The 19,337-nt window shown below is 37.3% G+C and overlaps 1 protein-coding gene across 1 annotated transcript in view; it reads left to right on the top strand.

Annotated features, from left to right (window-relative positions):
* LOC128666342 (probable peptidyl-tRNA hydrolase 2) overlaps nucleotides 1-14,603 on the top strand; it is a gene marked incomplete in the record, with an annotated part of 19,327 nt that extends 4,724 nt beyond the window's left edge. Inside the window, 4 exon segments of the mRNA XM_053720872.1 lie at nucleotides 4,767-4,838; nucleotides 7,147-7,244; nucleotides 13,731-13,845; nucleotides 13,928-14,603. Of these exon segments, the coding sequence (XP_053576847.1) occupies nucleotides 4,767-4,838; nucleotides 7,147-7,244; nucleotides 13,731-13,845; nucleotides 13,928-14,017 (375 nt within the window).
* Nucleotides 14,604-19,337: the final 4,734 nt, after the last annotated feature.

Genomic DNA, 19,337 nt, shown 5'->3' with positions numbered 1-19,337 from the left:
ATCCTAAAATCGCAAAGTTTTCATGGCATTTTTTTAAGATATAAAAGTTTCATAAAAAGCAATTTAATGCGACATAAAAGCGCAAAAAAAATATATTTTTATATTTATACTATTTGATGTATTTACTTTTGCTTTTATATAACAATGTATTTAACCCCTACAAACTGGTTTAAACATATAAAGTACGCTCTAGAGCAGCAGTGCATTACTGAGAGCTAGCTGAGCACATCTAGTGAGCCAATAACAAGAGGCTATGTGTGTAGCCACCCATCACCAGGAACCTCTGTATAATCCTATTAATGCAATTCAATAAATGAGAACAGTGGTTACCAACTTTGTAGGGGCAAAGTGTGCAATTTAATATTGCAAAGGAATATATATACAGTTTGTTAAGAGAATTACTGGAAATATAAGCAATATTTGAATAAAGCCGATCTGGACTTGTTACGGTAGTTGACAAAGGCTTTCCGTGGTGGTTTTGTTAGTAAAAGCTGCATTGTTTTGCATTCCTTACCTGATCACACTTGTCTAGGGCAATTATGGACAGATATGTCATAGCGTTGTTCTTGGAAGAGCACACTGCAGACTTCACAGTTCAGAGAGTTAAAGAGACATTCTAATACAAAAATAAAATGTTCTAATTGTAGTGTCATTTTTTGCACTAGTGAGTCAAGATTGCTATGTTTAGCTCTTTTATGAAAGTAAAACACATGGTTAAAGCCCTGCTGAGGAGCGTCAAGCCATGCTGCTACCAAACAGGACAGCCAACTGCTGCCCCCGATTGGCTCTCCAGCTGTATCTTGCACAGAGACTGCAGGTCTTGCAACTTTGGAGTGGGACGTTACCTATATATTTTACCACTTTATGGGGTTAAACACATAGTTAATATACATAACTAATGTAATAATTTTATGTCACGTTTGCTTCCAAACTCTCAACCCCCCCCCCCACTAACTTTCTATAACTGTCAATAATATCACAACCCCAGTTGTTGATACCTTGGGGGTCACACTTTTCTCAGCTCTTTCATCTTTTGCCAATTCCTGCTGTTTCCATCTTAAAAAATCTCACTTTCTCACACAAGGCATAGCTCAGATCCACTCTCTCTCATCATTTCCCTCTTTGACTATTGCAACTTCATTCTCTCTGGTCTCCCTTGCTGGTATCTCATTTACAATCCATAGTGAATCCTTGTGCCGGACTGATTTTCCTTACACGCTGGGCACCATCTGCTGCGCCCCTCTGCAAAACCTTCTTAGGCTTCCTATAGCCTCCAGGATAAGACACAAAATCCTGATCCTAATATTCAAGGCCTCAATAACATTGCTTCCCTTTATATCTCACCTTGTCTCTAGATACTCTCCCATCCCCTGTGCTCTGCTCATGACCATCTCCTCTTCTCTTGTTACCTCCTCACATTCCTGATTACAGGACTTCTCCAGAATGCCCCTATCTTGTGGAACTCTGCCTCACTCCACAAGACTCTACCCTAGTTTTCAAAGTTTCAAGCGCTCATTAAAGACTCTACTGTTCAGGGAAGCACACAATGTACGCTAACCTTTCTTACCTTAGTTCCTCTTCTCATTTTTTCATCCCCTGATCTATAATAGTGCCCTCTTGGCAGGTCTCTACCCGTTTGCTTCTTAGAAATGCTACCTTTTGCATATTATAGCGGTGTTTTTAAAGAGCTCCAATCATAGCTGGACAAGTCCTTTGTGTGGCAAATTGGAGGCAGAGGCCTGCGTTTAGCCCTACCTATAGTAAATTGACTGTTGCAAGAGCATTTATTTAACCTTGTGTTGTACTCTGTTATACACTGGTTATAGTGGTAGAGGTTTGGGATTAATTAACTCCTTATTTTCTTGTCCCTTAGAGTCTCACAGGCATAGTTGGAATACGGTTGACACCACTGTCCATGACACCCAGGTCATAAAGAGAGAAACTCAAAATTAAAGGGACATAAAACAAGTTGGGATAGAGAGAAAATAATATAATATGTACTTTAATTACTTTACCTGCAAATTTATACTGCAGTGCCTCGCCATTATTTTCTGAATTGTAAAGCTCTAACTCCCCCCACACAATTCCTTTTATGGCTGTATCTAGGTTTGTTGTTCTTTTGGTAAAATGCAAAAGTGAATAGGGATTATCAACTGGAGCAGGCCTAGAAGCTGTGAACTCGGTTAAAATACAATGCCTGTGTCTAAACACTGATAAGAGGGGTGGAGTTAGCTGATCCAGGCAGCTTAGCTATGTAATTAATTTTTATTATTTTAAAATACTTGCCAGTAATTTTTAAACATTTTTTTTTTATGCAAACTATTTTAAATTAATTAGCCCTTTTAGGATATGCACAGATCTCAACCTGTTTTATGGCACTTTAAGCTTTCATGATTCAAAAAGAGCTTGTCCTTTTGCAACATGTAATTGAATAGCATTCCTGGGTAGGCTCATGAATGTGCATGTCTTGATCACTATGACAGCAGTGTTTGCTTCAGTGCTTTAACCCTTTAAGGACACAGCTTTCAGTTTGCTCAATTGTTTTATGACGGAAAAATTCCGTCATATGTCCTTAAGAGGTTAAACAATACTATACTGATGAACACTGTAGGGCAGTAGTGTTTCCAACATCTTATAATATTAAAAATATTGCTGCAAATACTGTTGTCATATAGAACTCAAAAAACACATGCACTCCGCTCCTGAGCCTACCTTCATATGCTCTTCATCAAAGGATACACAGAAGACAAAGAATTTGATAAGAGAAAAAAAATTAGAAAGTTGTTTTACCATTGCATCCTCTTTCAATCATGAAAATGTAATTTTGAATGTAATGCCCATTTAAAAGGACACTAAAGTCATGACATTGTAACACTTTCCCATTGACTTCCATTATCACATTTTGCAGTCTTTATATGCACACTTGAGAAACAAGTTCCTACTAATCATGTGCACAAGATGTGTATACTTGGACATCAGCCAATCACAGACTAGTATAGAATGTCACATGAAACAGAGGGTCTTTCCAACTGTGGGTCTTGGAGGTCTGTAGCTGCTTAGATGTCTGAGATACAGGCTTCTAAGCAGCATGTCCCCATCTCCCTATACTTGTCCATTGTCAACTTTAAATAAAATTGCGTGGTGACGTCACTGCACCAAACGTCAAGCCCCGGCGATACCGGTCACTAAACAGGCCAGATTACCGGGGTGGGAGCCCCCAGATTGCCCTCAAGGTGGGTGAGTGCTAACGAGGGCTCTGAGGTGTCGTCGGCACCTGACTGGGACAATTTACGACGGCTCAAAGCCATCGTTTCCACTCAAAGGGTTAAATGATTAATCTAAGATGTAGAACATGATCTAAGTCATAATGCTTTTTCTTGTAGTCTACAGTTAAAAGGTTAGCTTGACTTAATCTACATATGTAAAGGGGATATTCACATGCTAAGCCAGTTTTATATTTATATGTAAATTCAAATATGCATAAAAATCAAGCTAAATCACTTGAAACTGATGCAGTATAACTGTAAAAAGCTGACAGAAAAATATCACCTGAGCATCGCTATGTAAAAAAGGAAGATATTTTACCTCACAACTTCCTCAGCTCACCAGAGTACGTGCTGTGTAAAAAGTTATACTTCAGCTAATATTTTTTTTAAATTTTTTTTAACTGCAGCCAATCAGCATCAACAGTGCTGAGGTCATGAACTCTTTTACTGTGCTCTCATGAGATTTCATAGTAAACTCCCTTAAACTGAATAGGGAAATAACATGAGTGTGCACTAGGCTCGCTCCCTTGCAGGTCTCTGGACAGACATACTGATTTGCTGCTTAAAGTCCTTTGCCAATGAGGTTTGAATACTTGGGACATTTTGAGGTAAAATATCTTCCTTTTTTACATAGAGATGTTCAGGTGATATTTTCTAGTCAGCTTTTTACCGCTATGCTGCATCACTTTGAAGTGTTTCAACATTTGGGTATCATGGCCCTTTAAGATTCCTGAATGGTGCAAGTTGGTAAAATGATGACCCATGAACAGTGTATGAAAATATAGTCCTGATCAGTGTTCCTTCTGAGGCCAGTTTTGTGAGCGGCCCAGTTAATAAGGGAAACAGAACTTGCATTGTCTTTTGCTTGCTAATTGCTCTAACTTTTTCACTGCTGGGTCACTCACAAAACTAATGGCATGTAATGGAAGCTTGCAAAGGCAGAATATCACCTTTTAGGCTGTTTATTGGAACCCTTGCTGGAATGTTAAAATCACACATTCATGTGAGGACCACTCTTATCAAGAGAATACAAAAGTATGAATGAAGCATTGTGTTTTGTGAAGAAAATGATATTGTTGTGTAATGGGAGGGTGTACATGATATATTTGCTCCGAGGGTGGGACATTCTTTCCTATTTTGGGCGACATGATGTGACCTCATGGAAGACGGCTGCAGAAAGCTTTAGGCCACCTCTGTCGGCTCGTAGGCTACAAGTAAGCAAATTAGGTGTTGGCATAGTATATAGTGTAACTAGGGCTCCATACTATTAATTAGTCTCACCATTTCTAGTACTTATGTTTTAAATTCAACCCATTTTTAACTATTTCTAATAAAGTGTGATTTTAAGTAATTTTTCGTTGACGCAACCCCATATGCAAACTCAGTGAGGGAGTGCTCATATTGTATCCTTTTTTTCAGTTCTCTTTAGCTGAATAAGTTTAGGTGTTGCCATGCATCAGGTGATATTCATTTTTTTATATATATATATATATTTTCTAGGAAGCTGATGAACAAAACTACTACAAAATGGTGTTTGTGGTGAATATGGAGCTACCAATGGGAATGGGGAAGGTATTTATATATTTTAATTAAAAATTACATTTTGTTTATGGTTAAAATAGTTTTAATTTTGTGAACTGTAAAATTAAACAAAGAAGATGATAAAACTATAAGAGGGAAGTAGATTTAGAGTTGCATTATTATATTTTCATTATTATTTTTTTTAAATGATGTCAGATTCTAAATTAATGTTCTTATGTCCTAATGCTCCTTTTAATAGAAGAATGTGGCAATTGGCTAAAACAAGCAAGGAAATTAAATCCTATAATGAGACAAAGTGCAAGTTGCTTAAAGGGCCATAATACCCAAATGTTTAAACACTTGAAAGTGATGCAGCATAGCTGTAAAAAGCTGACTAGAAAATATCACCTGAACATCTCTATGTAAAAAAGAAAGATGTTTTACCTTAAAAGTTCCTCAGTAGCCACATCCCATTGTAAAGGACTTCTAAGCAGCAAATTAGTATGTCTGTCCTGGGACAGCGGAAGGAGCGAGCTTACGTGCACTCTCATCTTATTTCCCTATTCAGTGTAAGGAAGTTTACAATGAAATCTCATGATCACAGTAAAAGTTAATGACCTCAGCACTGTTGGTGCTGATTGGCTGCAGTTCATTTCTTTATATTTTTTTTACCTGCAGCTGAGCAGCAGCTGAGTATAACATTTTACACAGAACTTACTCTGCTGAGCTGAGGAAATTGTGAGGTAAAATATCTTCTTTTTTTACATAGAGATGCTCAGGTGATATTTTCCTGTCAGCTTTTTACAGTTATACTACATCAGTTTCAAGTGATTTAGCATATGAGTATTATGTCCCTTTAAGACTAATAAATCTGAGGACTACCTAGAGAGACCGAAGAAACCGTTATAAATGGAAAGAAATAATTTTTTTACTTTATAAAACCGTAAAATGACTAGAGGATAATGATTATAAGTATAGAAGGTTTTATGGGTGGTTATTAAAGCCAGGTGATTGGCGACCTCCATGACAGCAGTTTGGGATCAGATTCCCATACAACCTTCACAACAGGCAAGATTTTATTCAGGAGTGACCACCAGGTGCTGCAAAGCAGCAAGAAACCATGGCTGCACCCGAGAAGAGGTATTTTTGGTGGTGAGGGAACCTGAGATTCTGGTAGTAGATATCTTACACAGACAGAGTTAAAGGGATATGAAACCCAATCCTTTTTCTTTCATGATTCAGATCGAGCATGCAATTTTAAGCAACTTTTTAATTTACTTCTATTATTCTTAATTCTCTTGGTATCTTTGTTTGAAAAAGCAGGAATGTAAGCTTAGGAGCCTGCCTATTTTTGATTTAGCACCTAGGTTAGCACATGCTAATTGGTGGCTAAATGTAACCACCAATTAGCAAGCGCTACCCAGGGTGCTGAACAAAAAAATATGGGCCAGCTCCTAAGCTTACATTCCTGCTTTTTATCCCTCCCCCCCCCCCTGAAAAAGATACCTAGAGAATGAAGAATAATTGATAATAGGATTAAATTAGAAAATTGCTTAAAATTGCCTGCTCTATCTGAATCATGAAATAAATCATTTAGGTTTCATATCCCTTTAAGTTTACTTGTATTTATTTGTTCTCTGCATTAAGAAACAATTGATTGGAAATTTTCTGATGTGACTAATCTTGGGGCCTAAGTAACATCCAAAAAGGGAGCGATTTTGTTTTGTCTGTTTTACTAGACAATTATTTGAATTTGTATATTATTTTGTTTCTAACTAGGTTTGATTTACATCTATAATTTTTATATTATTGTATCTTTGGCAAAGTTTTATTAAAAGTTTAGGCAGCTGAATTTGCACATCAGATGTGTATTTTATCTGTATCTTTCTAAATTAAAGGGACATTAATCCCAAAATATTTCTTTCATTATTCAGATAGAGAATACAATTTTTAAAAGTTTCCAATTTACTTCTAATATCACATTTTCTTCCTTCTCATGATATTCTTTGTTGAAGAGATACCTAGGTTGGTAGCGTGCACATGCCTGAAGCACTACATGACAGGAAATAGTGCTGTTGCAAAACCGCTCCCATAAAGTGCTGCAGACACGTGCTCACTTCAGAGCTTACATTCTTGCTTTTCAACAAAGGATAACAAAAAAAACTAAGAAAATTTGATAACAGATTTAAATTGGAACGTTGTTTAAAAGTGTAAACTATGCACTATCTGAATCATGAAAGAAAAAAAATGGGTTTTATGTCTCTTTAATCTTTAGGAACTGTATGGCAAGGAATCATATATGAATATCCTATATTATATAATATATTGAACAGTTCTTTGGTTTCTCGTCTTCCCTTAGATTGCCGCTCAGGTGGGACATGCAGCAGTAGGCTTATATCAACTCCTGCTGAAAGAATCACGTACCAGGGAGATGGCGTACAGATGGGATGAACACGGGTACGTTATCATATAGTTTGTTAAAGGGACATAAAAAAGCAAAATATTTATTTCATTATTTAGATAAAGCAAACAAATCCAATTATTTTCATTAATACCTTTGCTTTATTATCTTGGTACTCTTTGTTGAAGGAGCAGCAATGCAGTAGCTGAACGCATCTGCTGAACCAATGGCAAAAGTCACATGTGCAGCCACCACGAGCAGCTAGCTCCCAGTAGTGCATTGTTGCTCCTGATCCTACCTTGCTATGGTTTTCAACACATAATAACAAGACCACAACAAATTATGTAACAGAAGTTGGAAAGTTGTTTAAAATTGCAAACTCTCTCTGAATCATGCAAGTTTAATGTTGACTTTATGTTCAAAATGTATTCAACAAAATAACTTTTAATTGTGTAAATATGACCAATATTTTTCAAATGCCAGTCAAAGTTATTGCTATTTTACCCCCTAGAGGTCGCAACAAATACAAAATACTACAGAAGGACTATATTGGATTTATAGGGGCCAATTTATCATGGCCCAAATGCTGCTATATGCAGCTGTTTCCGTGCAAGCATTTAACATAAGTTAAGAAGCAGCGGTCTTAAGACCGCTGCTCCTTAACTCGTCTGCCTGCTCTGAGGCAGCGGACAGCAATCCGCCCGATCGCATACGATCGGGTTGATTAACACACCCTGCTCTGCAGGGGGCGGCATTGCACAATCATTTCACAAAGAATGCTTGTGCAATGATAAATGCTGAAAGCGTATGCTGTCGGCATTTATCAATGTCTGGCAGACATGATCTCTACAGTGGATCATGTCCATCAGACACATGATAAATGAGCCCCATAGACTTAAAAAACTAACTTCACATGGTCTGAATCAGAAATGGGACATGAGTTATTTTGTTGAATAAGGATTTTCAAGAGTTGTTCAATTTTCTGATTCTAATTGTATTTTATCTTGTGTCCATAAAGTGCGTTATATTAAGACAAATGTTTTGGGATTTAACAATTCAATAATAGAAACATTGTATAACATTTTGTAATTCCCCTTGTATGGACTAAGGAGAGAGAATACACTCATGCTTACTTTAAAATTAAACAAAAGTTAAAAGGTAATACTTTAATTATAACTTTTTTAAAAATAGGGAAAACATCCCTAGTTACATTACTAAATAACCCACAACAAACTGTGCAAATAAGTGTGCCGTAAGTCACCCCTCTGTTTCCTGGCCGATAGCAGGAAACGTCGGCTTCAGGTGGCTGTAGTGACTGTATGGTTCTTAAAGTTTAAAACAAACGCGTTTCGGCTAATTTAAAAGCCTTTCTCAATATTAACTTCACAGAGTGGAAATGAATAAGCCGAGGCACAGAGATACGCGGTCTTTTAAACTCACTCCCCCAATGGTAGGGCCAATCAGGTATACGTATTGCCGCCACTTCTCCTTCTTAACCAATTGGATACTATGGAATGTTACTACCATTGTCTCAAGCTGTATGTGTTAACAGCCGTGATGTGAGTAAAAGTAACCTCATCTCTGATTAGGTATATGCAGTAATGACCTAATCTTTTTGTGTTAAAAGTGTGTTTACATCGCTCCGTGTGAGTGCCAGCTGCCTCAGGAATTGACAGTGTGAGGATACGAATCAGTAGGCATGAAATCTTGTTCTTATCTGTGTCACTCTGCGATATACAAATTTTTCGATATGATACATGCTAACATAACGTACACATCAAAATTCTATTATGTATTCATAAGAATCAAATTATACTGTAATGGAAAGTGATCATGGTTTCTAAAACTTCAGTTCAAGGACTAATGCGTTCAAAAACATTTTTTAATTTCAGATTTTTAATTTTATGCAGACTACATACATAACATTCCCTTCTAAAATATACATTGACCATTTAGAATAGATATGTAGGATATATTTAAACAGAAGAAACAGATCACAAGTGTTGCTAAACACTTTCTACAATCCCATAACGGGAATACCAATGCTATGAAATGTTGGGGTTTGGAAAGATTGAAACCAGGAATAAGAGGGGGGGATACAGAACAAAGATTATTAAAGATGGAAACTAAATGGGTCTTCAATTTGAACAGTGTCATATCTCATGGTATGAATGAGTTCAACAATTATTGGGTATATATTTAGAGTAACTTTTAAATACATGAGTTAGACCTTTATCTTATATCACAAGTGTTTTAAGCATAATTTGATATGAGAATTTGTCCTATTCTTAGTAATGGCATCCACATTGTAACATTTCATGGATATTTACCTGTAAAGACTATTTGCACACTAGTAATATTTTTTATCACTTTAAATTGATTTTTCCTTCTGAATACTAAATAGAGCTATACTAGATTGGGTCAGTACTATTGCTTCAGTTAGAAGTATAGTAGTACTGAATGTATGTAAGCACGTAGGTTGGACCATTCCATGTTTACCAAAAAATACATTGTGATATTTATTTTTATACGCTCCATATCTCAATATGTGTTTTACACGGATGTAATAGCGGATTTCAAATATGGTGGTTTCAATTTACCTTGTATCCTAATAAGTCTTATATAACCGGTTTAGTGACATGTGGAATCAATGTATGATTTGTATATATATTTTAAAACTATTTATTTTTCTATTAAGAGAGTTATAGTACGTCCACTCTCACACAGGAAATAACATATGTGCCTTTTCCTTATGAAATTTAAATAGTAGCAGATATAATTCTATAACATACCGATATGTTTAAATATATCCTACATATCTATTCTAAATGGTCAATGTATATTTTAGAAGGGAATGTTATGTATGTAGTCTGCATAAAATTAAAATCTGAAATTAAAAAATGTTTTTGAACGCATTAGTCCTTGAACTGAAGTTTTAGAAACCATGATCACTTTCTATTACAGTATAATTTGATTCTTATGAATACATAATAGAATTTTGATGTGTACGTTTTGTTAGCATGTATCATATCGAAAAATTTTGTATATCGCAGAGTGACACAGATAAGAACAAGATTTCATGCCTACTGATTCGTATCCTCACACTGTCAATTCCTGAGGCGAACGCATCAGCTGGCACTCACACGGAGCGATGTAAACACACTTTTAACACAAAAAGATTAGGTCATTACTGCATATACCCAATCAGAATTGAGGTTACTTTTACTCACATCACGGCTGTTAACACATACAGCTTGAGACAATGGTAGTAACATTCCATAGTATTCAATTGGTTAAGAAGGAGGAGTGGCGGCAATACGCATACCTGATTGGCCCTACCATTGGGGGAGTGAGTTTAAAAGACTGCGTATCTCTGTGCCTCGACTTTTAATTAGCCGAAACGCGTTTGTTTTAAACTTTAAGAACCGTACAGTCACTACAGCCACCTGAAGCCGACGTTTCCTGCTATCGGCCAGGAAACAGAGGGGTGACTTACGGCACACTTATTTGCACAGTTTGTTGTGGGTTATTTAGTAATGTAACTAGGGATGTATTACCTATTAACTTTTGTTTAATTTTCAAGTAAGCATGAGTGCTGTATAAACCCCTGTCTTTTTTCTCTCCTTAGTTTATTTTAAGGGGTAGCACCGGAACCTTATATTAGGTTCTTTTTCTTACTTATATTACCTAGTAGTGCTAGTTTAATCCTTTTCCTTTTTTCCTTTTTCAGTAATTCTCCTTGTCCCATAATTTGATACATTTAGAAATGTACATACAAAATATGTTTTAAATGGCTGTGTTTAATCTTTATCCTGATTGGACATTGTCTCTTTAAATTGGGAAATGTACGATAAATACTGTTCAATAAAAACATTTCAACATAAATTGGGAGACAGTGACATGATGGTTATCCCTATGATTAAGTGGCCCTCAAAGGCATGAAATGCATAAGGGTGTTTCACTTGCTGCTTCTATTTTTAATGTACTATATATTATTTTTATATATATAATATTTTTTGGTGCTTTTATGTGCTGCTGCTTTTGGATTATTAAATAAAAGATGGTCAATTATGCTGTTTTACGCACCATTCTATGTAGAATGACAATATTATTTTGCTATATTCACCATTAAATATTTTTTTTCCCTAGAGGTCAGGTTTCTGACCAGGCCCCTTCCAGAGTTTGGGCAAGGAGGGTATCTGCCCCTTTTTTATGGCAGGCCATAAACCCATTGCATGCCCTGGCTGAATTTATATGATACCTTTTTTTTTATTTTTATTTTAGTTATGTATATATAAAACACCTTTATAAGCAATTCACTTTTTACCTTGAAATCAAATTTGAGTAAATGCTATCACGTTGTCTTTTTATTGAAGACTTGTAGACTATGTATTTCTGCTGTATTTAACTGTCCTTTAAGATCCTAGTCTCTTCGGTAACATGTCAAAAACGTAATAAAGGAATATTTATTGTGAACAAAGAGTCAGTGCATTTATATAAAAAAGAAATTAACAAACACAAAAGCAAAACCGTTTTTAAAATCAAAAGGAGAAACTATAACAGAACCTGTAACTTTACCAGAGTAGCCTCTGTTCCAGGGAGATGGCAGAGATATGGTAAAACACGCTGTTGTCTGCAGCCTCTTATGTAGAATGACAGTAACATCTTGCTAAATTCAACATTACATTTTTTTCCTGAGGTCAAGTCCCTTCAAAGTGTGCTAGGAAGTTAGTAAGTAAATATGTGCATTTGGATCTTTTGTGAGGATCCAAATGCGGAAGAAGACGGCCACTTGTGCCGCTCAGCTCTTTTTGGAGCCCGATTTATTTTTGTAAAAGATCACCACACTGATTTTTTTCATAAGAATAGATCCAGCTCCGAAAAGAGCCAAATGGCACATATCTAATGGTCACCACTTTTTTATGGCAGGTCATAAACCCAAATAACAAACCCTGGCTGAAGTTATATAACAACTTATAATGTTAGTTATGTATATATAATACACATACCCTTATAAGCAATTCCTTTGACAGCATGAGGATTATTTGATACCAAACATGACATGTCTGTCCTATTTGGTAATCCTGTAACATATGTGATTAAAACATGTCTTAAGATATCCTAGTTTTTAAAGTCTAATTGACCTAAGGTTTGTGTCATGATAGGGGTTTTCTGTCACTCTGTGTTGACATCTTTGCCTCATAAACTGACTTGAGACACCAGGTCTCTGGATGTATTTTCACGCTAGCTAAATTTTAAAACTATTTACGATGAGGTCTGTATTTTATGGATAAACACAGGGAAAAAATAATCTGAAAAAATAAAAAAAAATTAAAAATTAACACACAGAAAAACGTAACCCCTCACAATCTAAAATCATGAGGTCTTCATGACGGCCATGAAACACCAAAATGTTTCTTTCATGGCTCTAATTGGACATGTATTGGACATGTAGTTTTTAAATAATTTTACTTCTGTTATGAAATTTTCTTTATTCTCTTGGTAGCTTTTGTTGAAAAGCAGGGGCATAAGCGTAGAAGTGTGCACATTACTGGAGCACTATATGGCAGCAGTTTTGAAAGAATATCTATTTGCAAGAGCACTATTTCCTGCCATTTGGTGCTCCAGACACCTACCTAGGTATCTCTTCGACAAAGAATACCTATGGGAAGGAAGCAAAATTTGATAATAGAAATAAATTAGATTTGTTTTTAGTTTTATATCCCTTTTTTTAGCTAAAGCTTCTACCACATAAGCAAAAAGCAAATGAGATAAAGGGCATCCTTGAGTGGTACCATTAGTTATATTAAAGACGTTCTATTAACAGAAGGGAAAGCATATAAAGCAAATTTTTATGTTGAATTATTTTTACACAGAGTATCAAAACATGATAGGCCACATGGTTTATTTTTTAGTTTTATATCTACCTCTTATTTCTCATTTGTAATATATGGATTTATAAGGAATTGCCATTTCTTGAATTATATCAATAAATAGCATATCCATCTTATTAAATATCTGATTTAAAGGGATAGGAAAGGCAAAATTACACTTGCATGAGTCAGAGCATGTAATTTTAAGACACTTTGAAATTAACTTCTGTGTTCAAATGTGCTTTGTTCTCTTGGTATCTCTTGTTCAAAAAGAATACACACACATCCTACAATAGTGGGAGCTAACTGCTGATTGCTGCCTGCACACATTTTGTCTCTTGTGATTGGCTGACTAGATGTGTTCATCTTGCTGCCAGTAGTGCAATGCTGTTTGTTCATCAATGGATAACAAAAGAATGAAGCAAATTTAATAATAGAAGTAAATTGGAAAGTTGTTTTGAAGTGTATGTTCTATCCAAATTGTTAAAGAAAAATTTAGGGTTTTCTGTCCCTTTTTTAAATAAAAAGTGCAATCTTTTGTAATAATCGTTGATACGAAATTAGTTTTACATTAAACATGAGGGCATACAACTACGAAGATATTTGAGTTGCTTTCTGTGGTTATTTAATTTGATTGTAGCGTTTTACGGGCTTTGTATTTCTCTCTAGGGCTAAGAAGGTTGTACTTCAGGGATCCAGTACTACTCAGCTAATGGACTTGCAAGCATTGGCCTTGAGCATGAATTTACCATCATACATTGTGCAGGATGCAGGCCGTACTCAGGTTACAAAATGAATTCTTCTGCTCTAGTGTGAATTGTGTGTGTGAAATGCTCCAAAATTAACCTTTTTCCTCTTTCCACTAGATTGCATCAGGATCCCACACTGTTCTTTCAATCATGGGCGAGGAAGAAAGTGTAAACAAAGTGACAGGGAAACTCAAGCTGCTAAACTGAAGATTATTCAAAAATATGCAAGAACGTCCTTGAGAATACGTGGCCAGTGGTATCACTTGAAAGGGAGACTAGCAAAGATTTCCCAAAATAGAGAGTACAAAACATCCCTCTGTGTAGAGAGGAAGAGAGATGCAGAGCTTGGATATTCTGTGCGCTACACATTAGATGATGCTCCAAACTGTAAAAGGGCAGAAGTGTGCAGCAAAATGTGCCACCAAAAACACAAGTCGGAATAGGTTCTGCAAACAAAAAGTATTACTATGTACTAGTTATAGTAGTACAACTGTTGGACATAAGCAATAGCTCAGTGTTCCAAAACTGAAATGAAACAGATCTAGTTTATTCAAAGAATGATAAAAACGTGTTCACAGTTTGACTGTGACATAAATCTGGTTTTGGGTAAATGCTTAGACAGTTATGGAATTGCAAGTTGACTAGATATTCTTATGTAGTTTGTTGTTCACCTGTGATCCTCAAAAACCTGTTTCAAATATTTTTCATGAAATCTCAGTATTTAGCTGCTTGATTTGTAAATGTAGTATTATTATTATTTTTTTTTTTTATAAAAATCTACTACTCATTTGAAGTTCAGTTTTTTTTTTCAAGTGTTTGTTGATTATACAAATTTACTGTATTTACTGGTCTTTTAACCAAACATGGGAAGTAGTATTTTATTTTATTACATGAAACAGGTTGTTAAAGTTGTTTAGATTGATATTGAAACTAGTAAATGCTTGTTTGTGTACAATTGATGATATTAATGCTTATTCTCTGATAGAGACAAATTACTTTGATATGTATACACCACTTTTCCCCTTCACTTGTACATGCAACATACAAATTAGAATTAATGTCCCTTTTGCCTACTCATCACAAATCACATCCAACTAATACACAATAAAAAAGATTTGAAATAAGCATTAGAATATTTTCTGACAAATTACAGTTAAAGAAACAGTCTAGTCAAAATTAAACTTTCATGATTAAGATAGGGCATGCAATTTAAAAAAAAAACTCACCAATTTACTTTTATCATAAAATTTGCTTTGTACTCTTGATATTCTTTGTTGAAAGCTAAACCTAGCTAGGCTCATATGCTAATTTCTAAGCCGTTGAAAGCCAGCTCATATCTCAGTGCATTTTGACAGTTTTTCGAAGTTAGACACTGCTAGTGCATGCGTGTCATTTAGATAGCATTGTGCTCACTCCCGTGGATTTATTTATTAGTCAGCACTGATTGGCTAAAATGCAAGTCTGTCAAAAGGACTGAGATATGAGGCAGTCTGCTTAGATACAAGGTAATTACAGAGGTAAAAGATGTATTAATATAACTGTGTTGGTTATGCAAAACTAGGTAATGGATAATAAAGGGATTATCTTTTTAAACAATAAAAAAAAATTGGAGTAGACTGTCCCTTTAATTCAATTTTCCTTCCCCCTTATATCATTTGATAGCTATCAACCAATCTCAAAATGCATATACCTATATACTGCACTTTTGCACATGCTCAATAAGAGCTGGAAAAAGTATATGCACACTTTGATAATGGAAGTATATTGGAAAGGTTTTTTTTTTTTTGGGGGGGGGGTTATTGCATGCTTTATCTGAATCATACAACTTTAATTCTGACTTTAGTGATAAAGAGACAGCTTCAGTACTTTTTTTTTTTAAAGATTCTTTTTATTGTAGGGATGTACCCCAATAAAGCAGCAACGCTGGGGACCCAAGAATTACTAGTGCTGTCTGTAAATCTGTGTTGGAAGTGGAAGAAGACTGTACAACAGGTTTTGTAGAAAGGACACAAGCTAGTGCGGGCAGTGAATGGCCTTAGTGTTACACATTGTGGGTGCAGTGAACTGTAGCTTTCACCACATTCATTTTGTAACTCCTGACTTATTCTGCGCTAAAAATGATCAAAACAAGTTTTTCAAAACCTTTTGATTTAAGGGCATTGAACTCACATTTTTAGTACAGGTACAAATCCGGAATTCCGAAATCCAAACTTATTCTGACAAATATTAATTAATATGTCCTTCTTAATATGAGGAAAGTAAACAGCTTCATTCCTTACTTGTGGGAATTCAGAACCTGGCCACCCGGAGGAGGCAAAGACACCACAGCCAAAGGCTTAAATACCTCCCCTACTTCCCTCATATCCCAGTCATTCTTTGCCTTTCGTCACAGGAGGTTGGCAGAGAAGTGTCAGAAGATACAGAGTAGTTCCTTATGGAGGGTATCTACCCTTCGGAATGGGACTGGAGTTTTAATTAGTCTTGTCAGCCTCTCAGAGCATTGACGAAAGTTAGGGTCTGGAGATACAGGGAGAGTCTTTCTGCAAACCCCATACCGACTCGTATTAACAGCTCCTAAGCAATCAGTGTTAACGAGTTTCCCTGCCTGCTTCCATCACTCAAGTCCATGTCAGGAGCGATGCTACAATACTGTCAAACTTGAGAGGCTGTGTTTCTGTTCCACGGCATAGATTCCGGTAAGATCGTTTCGTTTTTTTATTCATATATGATAACCCAAGAAGTCACAGTGTAGCTCCTTTTATCTGTATGGAATCAAGGGTTAATATCTCCGGAAGGTGATTATTGAAAAGGGGGGATTAATCACATTGTTTTATCATGATTTATGCTGCGACATGTTTGAGATGAGGCTTAGGCAGATGTTGGAACGTACAGGTTTTTAAGCTGCGCAGCCTGTTAGGCTTAGCACGCTTTTGGATATAGCAGGGGCCGTCCTACATGGCGCACCACGTGACCGGGTGTGGTCACATTGACTTCCTCTTTTTCCTGACCGTGCAGTTTACCGGAGACAATGCGGTTTCACTGTTGGGCCTGGGTCATAGGAGGTGGTGAGTGCCCCAGCCATTGGGGGTATAAAGGTGCCATTTATCTTTTTCTATAGTCCGATTTATAAGCGCAAGCTATGGAGGATTCTGATAAGTTAGAGGGTACTCCCTCTTTACCTAAGTCTAATAGCTGTCTATATTGTGAGGAGGCTACGGTGTACCCGCCTGTTCAATTATGTTCCACATGCCTTAATAAGGTAATCCTGTCAAGGAAAGCCAATATGTTTAGTACCACTGAGCCGTCCACCTCTGAGGAGTCTCCGTCCCGTGAGGTGCATACTCTACAGTCATCTCCTAATACACATGCAGCTTCTCATAGCACTCCTAATCCTCCATCTGGAGGGGCCCTTTTACCGCCAGACTTTACTAAACAGTTACAAACGGTCTTCAGTGCTTTACATCGCCCTGCTAAGCGAAAGGTCAAATTTTGCTATCCTTCCAGGGGTCATCTACTAGCTTATTGGATTTATCTGATACTAGATTGTCCGTTGATGAAGACGCCTCTGATACTTAGGAAGATTCTCTTTCTGGGTCAGAATCTGCTGCCTCTAATCCTCCAGCTACGGAGGAACCAGACTTTAGATTTAGGATTGAACATTTATGCTTTCTGCTAAAGGAAGTTTTGGCTACTTTAGAGGTTCCAAAGCCTAAATTGCCTTAGGAACCTTGTATTCCTAAATTAGATAAGGTCTACGAGGACGGGGTTATGCCACAGACTTTCCCGGTTCCCGTAAAGATGGCGAACATTATTAAGAATGAATGGGAAAGACTTGGTTCTTCTTTTTACCCTTCTTCCTTTAAGAAATTATTCCTGTTTCCGGACTCTCATTTGGAGTTGTGGGGTTCCATCCCCAAGGTGGATGGCGCTATTTCTATGCTTGCTAAACGTACCACTATCCCGCTTGAGGATAGTTCGTCGTTTAAAGAGTCCATGGATAAGAAATTAGAAACTCTGTTGAAGATGTTTCAACATACGGGATATTTGTTTTAACCGGCAGCGGCTGTTGCTGTGGTTGCTGGAGCGGCTACCTATTGGTGCGACTCCTTATCTGACTTGATCGAGGTGGAGGGTACCCTCGACGTGATCCAGGAAATAATTAAGGCCTTGAGGGTGGCTAATTCTTTTATTTGTGATGCAAATATGCAGATTATTCACCTGAATGCCAAGGCTTCAGGTTTTTCTGTTCTAGCCCGTAGGGTACTCTGGCTAAAGTCTTGGTCTGCAGACATGACTTTGAGATCTAGACTTCTTTCCCTCCTATTTAAGAAAAAGATTCTCTTTGGTCTAGGCCTGGACTCAATCAGCTCCACTGAAGGCAAAGGTGCCTTTTTACCGCAGGATGATCAGAACAAACCTAAGTGACAAGGACCTTATTTTCGTTCAGATAAATCCCAACGTCAGCAGCCCTCCGCAAAGCCGGAGCAATCCAAGGGGACTTGGAAGCCGGCTCAGTCCTGGAATAAATCCAGGAACAAGAAGCCCGCCGAGTCAAAGTCAGCATGAAGGGCCGGCCCCCGAACCGGCTCTGGATCTTGTAGGGGGCAGACTGTCACTCTTTTCAGAAGCTTGGTTTGGGGACATGCAAGACCCGTGGGTCCTGGAGGTCATCGCTCAGGGATACAAGATAGGTATCTGTCCCCTTGTTCAATATGGAGACAATAATGTCCATCCTTCCCTTTGTTCAGGAAGGACAGTTCATGACCACGATAGACCTGAAGGATGCTTACATTCACGTTCCAATACACAAGGAACACTTTAAGTTCCAAAGATATGCGTTCCTGGACCAGCACTTCCAGTTTATTGCACTTCTGTTTGGTCTAGCTACTGCTCCATGAGTCTTTACGAAAGGTTCTGGGGGCTCTGCTTGCAGTGTCCAGAACCAGAGGTATAGCAGTAGCGCCATACTTAGACGATATTCTGGTTCAAGCACCATCCTGTCTGGCAGAGGACCATTCGAAAGCCCTTCTTTCTCTTCTTCGATCTCATGGATGGAAGATAAACTTAGAAAAGGGTTCTCTTGTTCCCAGTACCAGGGTGGAATTCCTGGGTACTAAAATAGACTCCATATCCATGAGGATATTTCTTACACCAGAGACGTTACAAGCTAACTTCAAATTGTCTTGCCCTCCAGACCTCCTTTAAGGCCCTCTGTGGCTCAGTGTATGGAGGTAATTGGTCTCATGGTGTCCTGCATGGACATCATTCCTTTTGCCAGATTCCATCTCAGACCACTTCAGCTGTGCATGCTGAGACAGTGGAACCGCGGTCATTCAGATGTCTCTCAACAGATTTATTTGGACAACCGGTCAAGATAATCGCTTGGTGGCTCTGTCCAGATCACCTGTCCCAAGGGACATTTTTCTTGCGACCATCCAGGGAGATTGTGACTATGGACACAAGCCTCACAGGATGGGGAGCTATTTGGGGTGCCAGAAAGGCACAGGGCCTGTGGACTCAAGAGCAA

The sequence above is a fragment of the Bombina bombina genome, chromosome 7 (genome assembly GCF_027579735.1).
Source record: "Bombina bombina isolate aBomBom1 chromosome 7, aBomBom1.pri, whole genome shotgun sequence".
Taxonomy (NCBI): Eukaryota; Metazoa; Chordata; class Amphibia; order Anura; family Bombinatoridae; genus Bombina; species Bombina bombina.
The sequence above is the reverse complement of the archived record's forward strand: the minus strand, read 5'-3'. Positions and strand labels throughout refer to the sequence as shown.